Source organism: Pygoscelis adeliae, unplaced genomic scaffold (genome assembly GCF_000699105.1).
Source record: "Pygoscelis adeliae isolate BGI_AS28 unplaced genomic scaffold, ASM69910v1 Scaffold135, whole genome shotgun sequence".
NCBI classification, from domain to species: domain Eukaryota; kingdom Metazoa; phylum Chordata; class Aves; order Sphenisciformes; family Spheniscidae; genus Pygoscelis; species Pygoscelis adeliae.
This window is the reverse complement of record NW_008824908.1, coordinates 1,635,246-1,645,627: the sequence shown is the minus strand read 5'-3', so window position 1 is coordinate 1,645,627 and position 10,382 is coordinate 1,635,246. Positions and strand designations below refer to the sequence as shown.

The 10,382-nt window shown below is 40.5% G+C and overlaps 1 protein-coding gene across 1 annotated transcript; it reads right to left on the bottom strand.

Annotated features, from left to right (window-relative positions):
- Positions 1–4,147: 4,147 nt before the first annotated feature.
- Positions 4,148–8,490, bottom strand: ACOT13 (acyl-CoA thioesterase 13). Its single transcript, XM_009324912.1, has 3 exons — positions 8,277–8,490; positions 7,112–7,296; positions 4,148–4,885 (listed from the first exon to the last, which is right to left on the bottom strand). The coding sequence occupies exons 1-3, from the start codon at positions 8,289–8,291 to the stop codon at positions 4,729–4,731; spliced, it is 357 nt and encodes a 118-aa protein (XP_009323187.1). The 5' UTR covers positions 8,292–8,490; the 3' UTR covers positions 4,148–4,728.
- Positions 8,491–10,382: the final 1,892 nt, after the last annotated feature.

Below are 10,382 nucleotides of genomic sequence, written 5' to 3'. Positions count from 1 at the left end.
CCCTGCTGTAGTGCACAGGGGCTGGGTGCTTTGTATTAGTTCGGTGTTTAAATCTTCCTTCTTGTGGTGGTCTTGGAGTACAGATGAACTCTGCTGTCAGGAATACTAAGGAGGAAACCGCGGTTCCATCTACAGTAGTAGGTGCTGCTTTCTGGTTTGTGCACCGCAGCTGGGAGTTCACGAGGCTGACTACGGCGCTGATGCCGTGGAGGGGTGCATCAGCTCTACAGGTTAACTGAAGCAAGCTACGTGATAAGCAAGCGTAATTTCTCTTCTGCATGGCTGGCTGAAATGCTTTTTAGGGCTGAAGATATCTCTGACCTAGTTCTGCCTGGAAAGGATTTTCGTATGGAAGGGTCCCTCAATTTGAGCACAATTACTGTATGCTAGAGCACCCACTCTACGAGCCGCGTTTCTGGACTCTTGAAATCTATTCAAGCAGCTACTGCTTTTAAGCAAAGGAAATCAAAGATCCAGAATCTTACTACAGTGGTACAGCCCCAGGTACTGTTTTGGTGAACAAAAGTGGGTTGGTTGATTGGCTATCCTCCAGGGGAAAAAAAAAAACCAAACAACCAAAACAACCAATGTGTCTTGTTTGATTAGAGTTTGTGGGTAATTAGCTCTGGTTCAGGCAAGAACTGTATATGCTGCAGTGTCCCACAACCATGGCAGCTTGGGGACAGGGGATCTGGTAACGGCAGTCATTCAGTGAATGCATTACAGAATCACAAAGGTGATAACTCTCGTCGTGTTGTCCCTGAACTCTTAAGTAGCAAAATAGGAATCAAAGTGCTTTTTTCTTCATTCCCATGGACAATGAGGTAAGGGAGAGGTTTTGGGGTTTCTTTCTACTGGCTAAATGGTTTCTGCAGACAGAGAATTCTAAAACGGTTAGTGATAAAACACAGTTGGAAATTCTTCCGTGTGCCCTGGCGGTGGCTCAGAGCCAGTCAATGAAGCTGAACAGAATTGAACTGTTGTTCAGAATAGTTACTTAACAGCTTAATTCTCCCTGCCCCCCCATCCCCTCTAGGTGGTAATGCTTGCCAATTTGAGAATTGTAAACCAACTAGCTCGTAATTAAATTGGCAGAGTAACCTAGGTGAGGCAGCTCAGCCATGAGACCCCCGTGACAGGTGGCTCAACCTAAAAGACTAACAAGGAGCCCTGACTCTTTGTCACCGCTGAAACAAGCCTTATCCTTCCTTACCCTCTCCTTTCCCTGGTTTGGCACTGACAAGTTGCTTCTTCCTGAGAGCTGGAATCCTTAATGACTACATCCCTCCTCACAGCACCTTAATCTGTGATCGGTATTTGCCCTGATGAGTATCTGGACTCTTAAACACCAGTGGGAATGATTCCGTTCCAATTCCTGATTTTCCCAAGGGATTTGTAGTGCATGGTTCAACCGTGGTGCAAATACCGGGGTGTCACTCTGAATGCACTTGTGCAATAGTAGTGATGTGAAACCAGCATGAAACACTGGGCTGACCAGTACGTTGTGTGAAGTGGGAAGCTGCGGTTACTCTCACCGATAGAGACAAACTGTTCCACACCATGTTACATAGCGCTATGCGAAAAGTGTGGCCTTCCCTAAGGGCAGACCTCTAGGCATCAAAGAGTGTGGTGTAGGTGTTTGGGATGTTTAAAAAAAAAAAAAAAGAAAAAATCGGGGGGGGGAAACCCAAACAGCACAATATGGGAGGGGACAGTCTCACTTGCAGCTGTAAGATATGGAGCTTACAGATGTCTGTCAGTTACTGGATATGTAATCTGGTATATTAACAAGACTCACAAGATGAGATCATCAAGTCACTATTTGCTTGCTTGTAAGGGAATTATGCCTAAATCTGTGGTGATAGAACCAGGTCAACCCCACAGGAGATCTATTTGTTCCAATGCCAGGTGGAACATGTACCATTTGTCCTTATTTTCCATATTTATCTATCTACGGTAAGATAGATACAGATTTTTCAACACATAGGGTGAAATCAGTAAAGAACACTTCCAAAAATTAAGTCTGATGTTTGACAGTTTACTCCCAAAGCTAAGCGAGCTCAACGGTGACAATTCCTTCTAAGATCATCTCCAAGCCTAAGTTAAGTTGTGAAATAAATTATGAGGTCAACACGCTGCTGCTGGTGGAGGGATAACAGACAAGGTTGTCTTAAAATAATCAGTTTAATGAACCACTTCTAAAATAACTGGCCTGCATATTAATGATGTCCCTCTTTCTTATTAATTAGGCAGCGCTAAAATACTGTGTTGAACAGTCTGTTATAAAGGAGAAGAGAATTCACTTGTTACTTCAGGAAGGGTCTTTTTTCTGTTTCCCCCTCAGCCTGCAACAGTCCCTGCCAGGCTGGAACGGGAACAGGAGGATACTGTTGTTTCCATGTTGAGGTTTGCCACTCTTAATTTGCCTGGACACTTTTCAATTGTAATTATGTAGATGTGATGAATGCTAAGTGATAGAATGAGACCACTTACTTAGCTACGGTAGGTTCCTGAGGCAGCCAGCTCTGAGTGAGGGAAGTCGCGTTAAGTTGCAGCGGGACAGTTACACAAGGACGGAGTTGCCCCAGCACACAGAGCTGAGAGCGTTCTCAATCTTTTGGCACGTATTGAATTCGGCACCTCCTTCATTCTCACGCTCTGCCTTTTATTTCAGACAATACTCAAAATCACTCTTGTGTTCCAGTGCGGGGGGTGGGTTTATAGTAGTTGGGGGAGCGGTTTTAATCCTCACTTCTATTTCCTTGCACTCTACTACATGGGTAACGTATGGAAGAAAAACGGTAAACTTTGAGGAAAAAAAGATGACTGGAGATGCCAGAACATGTTAATAGGAAGACAACCATAACAGCAATTGCTAAAACCACTAGGTGTGTCCACGTGCTATGATGGATCCTCTCTGTCTGCTCATCCTAGTAATTGTAGAGGAGCTGGAGATGCTTAAGACTCATAATACAGCCTCAGACAGAGGAAGCTGTGAAGTGAAAAACAATTTAATACAGTGAAGCACATAGTTCTGCTGGGCAAAGATTTAAAACAAAAAAGGTTGCCTCTGTAATACGTATCTTCACAGAACTGCTTTAGCAAAGCATTGTGTTTCTAGAAATGGGATTCAGGGATGATTCTGAGCATGAGTGCAAGCACTGGGGAAAAAATAATTATGAATGTACTGCTGAAAAGAGGATACTACTATTAAAAAGTTCAACTAGCCACAGGCACATAAGCCACGTATGCTTCTGAGACAGCCTCAGAGAAAAAGCTTTGGTTGAGAATGTATATACCACGAATGACTGTTCTAAACTTGCAGCAAAAATACATGCTGATAGCCTGAGCCCACTGTAGGTATTTTGTTAGAGAACTTCCTTAAAGGGTAAGTTATCATCAGCTGTATCACTTGTTTGAAAGTCATTTTGGAAAGACTGCTGATATATTAGCAAACTTGTTCATACTGAAAATCAGTCTGCGTGAACAGGTCACTTACTTAACTCATTGGAAATCATTTCTTTAGGTTTAGGAATGCACAAAAAAAAGCCCTAACAGCACATTTAATCACAAAATTCAAATCACTGAAGACAATGAGTCAACTTCCATGACAAAAAGAATTGTGCATGCCCTTTATTTTTCAAATCTCCCACTAGAGAAGAAAACCTAAGGTCATGGTTTATGTAAACTTGCACTGCATATGTAGCACCGCTGTTTTTATTAGTGTGGTCGCCTTGCCAAGGATTGTTTGCCCTAAGTTTGAAGAAAGCAGTTAAACCTGTCCACAACAGTGCATGCGGAGATGAGACTTCAGCTGATGAACAGCAGCTTAACTCTACCACATTCAACCCCAGTCAGGCAATCTACAGCCTTAGCCTGATGAAAGGCTCACCAAATTTATTCTGATACATCTCTAACTCTCAGCTGATGATTTTTAAACTAATATAGCCAGAACTTCAGGTGGGTAGAGGTGAAAAGCCCTAATGATGTAACTGCATTTTCACATTCAGGAATCACAGGGAGATGATGAAATCTCAGGTGAGTTTGTGTACAAGGGTTCCACCGCACCCTCTCTCAACCACTCTGTGCTGGCAAGCTTTTACTCGGTGCAAAGAGATTACAAAACTATTAAATAATCTTTAAAAAGGTAGTTTCAGAAAGCTTTATTGAATACTTTTGAATTTGTTACAGCATCAGAAAATTACATTTTGTATTAGCCTGCTTTACACTTTCAAAGCAGTTTCACACACTGTTACAGGAACTCTGTACTGCCATCTTGCAGAGCAAGTAGTTTAGTTGGTAAGCATATATAGTGTTGTTTCAACGTGATGGTGACGGGCCTGAAGACAGGGTTGCTTTGTCGCATGACGACACCACAGGCAAAGAAAACAGAGATCTCTTAAAACACTGTCATGCCGGTAAACCACACGGCTGGTCCAAAGGCTCTTCCCTTCTGCTATCTTGACCAGAATGTGGTCAAAAAAGCCAGATGCAGCCCCATGCTATCACACTCTGTTGTTCATCACAAAATAGGCACTGATTTTAGGCTTGTAGCAATTCTGGTGGTAATTAAGAAATTTGTTTGTTTATTATGGGAGCGAGACAAATTCACTTTATATAGACTATCAGAACTTTGTACAGATGATGTCTTATTGCGTAAATGAGAAAATCATTCTCTATGGGATTCTTAAGCCCAACAATTATTATTTTTTAAATTACTTCCTTATATTAATTTCCTAGATACTTTGTATGTCTACCTTGTGCAATTAACTTTCCTGTCGCCTTATTTGTTAAATCCACGCTGGCAAATGCAATATTTCTTCCTTGCTTCAAAATCTGAGCTGTAATCAGTATCTCTTCTCCAATCTTAGCAGCAGAAGTATATCTTCAATGAAGAACAAAATTAACAGGTAAGAGGCTGCACAAATCCAAGAATATTCCTGCATTTTACATCATCACAAAGGGAATTAGCAAAAGTGAGTAATAAAGACACACACCGCGCTCTAACTGCCTGCTTGCAAATCCCCACTTCTTAAAAGTCCTTGAGTTCCTCTAAGCACTGCAGTGGTAATGCAGTGTTAAGAGTTCTCTGAGAAAATGGGAGGATAGAAAGAAACCCATTGGCTTGGTTCTGAGGAACCAAGTTCTGTTCCATTTTGGAACAGAAACAATTGGCTATCAAAGATCTCACTTAAAAGTTCAGCTCCAAGTCCTATTCCAGCTGCTGCTGGCTCCCTACAGCCTTTCTAAACCAGTCTGGCTGGTTCCGTTGCAAAATGTCTCTGTTAGTACGGCTTCAGAAGGTCATTTCTGTATGGAACCTAAGCATAGGTTAACTGCTTCCCATACCCTGGTCAGAGAAAAGTCATGGAAATCTGGGAGGCCTTCGAACTTCCGAGGTTTAACGCTGTTTCCATTCATTAGATAACTGTTTTTATTTATGTGAGTAGGAGGGTGTGCTTTTAGAACACACTCTGCAGGGAATAGGAAGAAAGTCCCCCACAAAACGCCTGGAGAGAATTAGGAGCAACATGACCCAACCATGATCTGAGGTAAGGGAACAGTATTCAAATGTTAAGAGTTAGAGGAGAATGTATAATTGCTGGATATAAATCTTACTGAGATAAATTTCAACAGCCAGTCCATTTTTACACATGACACCATGTCAAAAGTATGTCAGTCACACCTAATGCTGATGTAGCACAAGCCCCATTAGTTGACAGGGGACAGGGCTTCAGGTTTGTTTCGTTCTCAGAGGCTGCTGCTGATCCTCTTGTGATTAAAAAAAACAAGTTTCTCTGCTTCCCTCTGTTCTTTCCATTGCCGAAATAGCTTCCTCATGACAACCCTTTAAAAAGCTCCTTCCCAAAAAGGAAAAAGTTGTATTATAGCAGTATTCGATATCCAATATCACTTGTTCAATGAAAGCAGTAGTCTGGTTTAAACAAAGCTATTAATATTGCTTCAGGTAACATTTCCTAAGGATTATGCTACTCAATCATTTTGGATCACCTCCACAGAGAGCACTTTCTTAAGATTTTAGCCCTTATGTAATTGGGTAGGCATATTTGATAGTGTAAATAATTCAGATGTTGGCCTCTTGTTATACTACTGTAAGGGAAAAAAACATAATCATAGGAGAATTTCAGGTTTTCATTTCCAGCGATTTCCTGGTCATCACAGTGGTAGTATAAAGCTTACATAGATGCTCCAGTCCCACCCGCCCAGTGGAGAAATCAGAGGGTGCTGGGGGGGGAAAGGAGGGAACCCGGTAAAGATACAGATCACTCCCCACACACTTTTGAAGCTTTTTTCAATTTTTTTTAAGACAGTTTTGATGAGGGGTTACTTTTCCAAGATTTTTAGTGCTCTGTGTTAGTTATTCCAAGTAGGATTATTTTAGTTCCAATCAGTCATAATCTCTTCATTAAAAGTAATGAAGCAAAGCTGACAAACTGTAATAGCATGATCAAAGGTTTCAGAACAACTTTTTTCTTTTTAAAAAAAAAGACACTGTGCTTTAAATTTGCATTACAGGAAGAACTATTCTCAATATAAAAGCACCTTTAAATGACCTAGAGCAAAGGAGTCTTCCTCCAGTGGGAAATTCTGATTCAATCTGTAATTCACCCTCTATGTGAGCATACAACAGAGCTAAACTGTTTCCTGGTTTAGTATTTCTCCTGTTTTAACATTTTATGGACTAATACTAAAAAAGTGTTTACAGAAAGCTGCTTACCCTAGATTTTGGTGTTTGAGGACACACTCTTAACATATCTTCACAAGCAAAGACAGTAGCTGAGCCAATTTTGTAAGACTAAAATTTACCACATATCAACATCCCTTTACATTCTATGACTGAATGGGTACTGTCTCTTAAACGTGTGTAACAAATAAAAGCTTAGGAAAGTCCAACTCAAATTTTGCAACCAAATAGCAATATCCCCCAAAACAATCCCCCCTTAATTTATCACAAGACGACTTCTGAAACCAAAGAAAACACCTTTTTTAAGTGAGTACTACAGCCTAGAAATGACATACAATGGAGTCAATACTGTGTTAGGGGAAGAAAAGTTAGTATGTTCTGGTAAACATGGTGGATAATACCTACGTGATGTTCATGTCCACACTGACCCCAGGCACTGCTCTTTCTGTGTACAGCAACGCTGTTGTTGACACCACATCCACAAGTGTGGCTGTCAAACCTCCATGTAACGTGCCACCTCTGTTTGTATGCTCCTCCTCTACTTTCATTTCACAAACAATTTTTCCAGGCGTTGCAGAAAGGAGTTTCATCTGTATAACCAAAAAAGGAACAAAAACCTTACTGGCAACAATACCAACACTCAATACTGCCCTGAATCAAACTGAAAGTAAGCCTTGTTTAATTCTGGACTGTGAGGCAAATTAAAAGATGGAAAATATAGTAATTCAACTGTCACATTAGGCATTTCCATAAATTTTGAGCAGAAGATTGTTGCCTTAGAAAAATTTGTATTTCTAGTGCAGATAAATATTTAAACTGACAGCTTAACAAAACTTCCATACGTGCTATGCTCTCGGGAATTGCTTAGGAGACAACATCCTTCTTCAATTTTCCTTTTGCTTTAATCTGTGACTGAAAAGCCAGATTAGAGGGAACATAAAACTGCTCTGACTGTGTGTACCATAGTTGTGAAGGCGTATTTGTTAGCTCACAACATGGAAACGAGACTGACAGTAATTCATTAATCATTATGCTAGAGCAACCTCAGTAAAAAGCAGTATTTTGAAATGAGCACTGGAAATGCTAATCTGACTGGCCTCCCTGAACTGAAATTCGTACTCCTGGGTAGAAGTATCCAAGGCTGTATCACACTGTATTACAGCATCATGACTTGCATATACACTTTTATTCCAGCCCATAGGTGTTAAACAAAAAAATTACGGTAGATCTACGGTACCATGCTTCCCCCTGTAACCAACACAAGAAGCTGGATTTTTGAGACCAAGAAGTTACTGCAATTCAGTATTTTAAAACCTTTTCTTCAAGTTTCCTCAGTTAGTAACACTATATTCAAAACCTGAAATATATTCAAAATCTGAAGGCAGATGCAAAACTGGGGTAAGTAAGTTCAGCATATGTATTTACATCTACAACTAAGACTTTGAAGTTCAGCATATACATTTACACCTACAACTAGACCTTTAGACTGTCACAAGTGAAATGTGGGCATAATATTTATTATAATTCCTACTAATTTTCTAATTTTTTTAGAAAGTTTTTTTTAACTTACATGTTTCCATACCATATCAGCTGAGTTGACTTAAATCTTTTTAATCTTAAAAGGAATTAAGATTGAAATGTCTCCAGTTTCAGTATTCCTTATTTATAATGCAGTGTAAGAGCTCAGTTTCAGCCAATGTCCCTTTCTGATAGGCCGAAGTTTGTCCAAATTTTGCAGACAAATGATACCAAGATAAATGATGATGCAGTTAGTACATAGTCCATCTACGAATGGAAAAAGCTGGAATGAAGCAGAGGGAAGATCACTGAGCCAGTGTCCTAATGTAGAAATAGCACCTTGATCAATGAAAATCCCAAGTCCTAAACCAGGCATGCTGTGCTGCACTGACTGAAGGCCTAAGTTTCTGACAGAATTTCTAACGAAGACTTCACTGACGCTTGACACTGCGAGCAGATGGCTTCCACTACCGTCAGGGAGTGCTCCAATCCATCAGCAAGGCAAGGAAAGCATCTGGTTTCATTTGTCATTGCTCCGATCTGGCACTAGCTGCCTGCTCTCCTTGACGAAAATAGTTCAGTATTCAAACGCTTCCAGGACTTACACAGCTAGAGCTGCTGGTTTGTACTTCTCACAGCCCTTCTGTGCTTGTCCTCCCACGTGTCTGTCTCAGTGAACGGTATGCTGCTTTGGCTTCCAGCCACTACTGCGATGCACTACTTCTCTGGAGAAGAGGCTTTAAAACCCACAGTCGTTAAGCCCTATGTAGATACCACATTGGAATTAAACCAGAAACCAAGTCTGATGCTGGAGCTGAAAAGTTTCAGGCTAAAATCTGTCTTCTCCAGAACAGGAAAAATCTTGAGTCATATTTAGTTACAGTAAGAAAGGCTTCAGGTACCTCCCAGAAAAACAGCAGATACTTTAAATTCAAACAAAACTGTACTTTTACTGTTGTTATAGACACCTCAACGTCCTTCTTGTAGTGAGGGGCCCAAAACTGAACACAGTATTCGAGGTGCGGCCCCACCAGTGCCGAGTACAGGGGCACTATCACTTCCCTGCTCCTGCTGGCCACACTATTTCTGATACAGATTCGATTCTGTTCAGATATGTTCGATTCTGATACAGATATGATTCTGTTCGTAGCACCATAATTCTAGACGGAGACTGCAGAAGAAGCCTAAACGTATTCCAGAGCAAGGAAGGAAGCCTGTCTCCCAAGGCTCACTTCTAGCCAGCTACCTTTATGAGCTGACATACTGCATTTGCTCTCCACTTAGTAGGATTTTAAGGTAAAGGAGAGTAAAGTTATCACAGCGAAGAGGTGACTAAGAACTGATTGCACTCTTTATAAATAAACGAGCTTCTTAAACTTAAAGCTTTACACTTTTTATATACAAGACCAAAATATCTTGGAGAAACAAGACAGTAAGAGTTGCTTTGCAAATAGTTACTTTCTATTAAATGCATTGGATCATGGAGCTGTCAATGAAAGCACAAATTCCAATATTACATTTGCTCCTCTACAATGCAAAATACATGAATTTTGACATGGTTGGTTTTCTTAGATATATTTACTGCATCATTCCATGTCACAGTTACACAAATAAACAGAAATTAAATGGAGAATTCTAGCATTGCAAAATTTAATGAGAACACTGAAACTGCTTCATAGGACCACCCTACACAGGAGCTCAAGAACACATCAGCTATGCTACTGCACACTACAAAATTTAAGACAACACGGTAACGTCACTTCAACTTTTTTGATCACAACGTTGCATTACATTAGAGCCGTACCAGTCAAACACATTTCTTTACACTAGGCCTTGTGTAGAAACTCACAGAGCACTGAGGTGCTTGTGCTTTCAGTCTGACTTCAAGATGAGGTGCAAGATGTTATAATGAGCTACTTTTTTACTTTTAAACAGAGAAGAGTAATAATTTATTTCATAATTTCACAGTCCTGAAAGTTAGCTTAGTCACAGGTACTCCAAAGGGAAGAATACGGGTTACTAAATAACTCATGGAAGGTTATTCAGCACAATCCTCGTCGTCAGAGAGGTACTGGAAGGCAGCTCTAGTGTTTAAAAAGAGTTACTGAATAACAACTGTGTTTTGTACCGTGTGTTACCATCACGGCCACCCCCCCCC

Bases quoted from the DNA above. Each gene is read 5' to 3' on its own strand.
- ACOT13 (XM_009324912.1), bottom strand. The intron at 4,886-7,111 runs GTAGGTATTATC...TCTTCATTGAAG, and splicing joins AGTGTGGACATGAACATCAC to ATATACTTCTGCTGCTAAGA.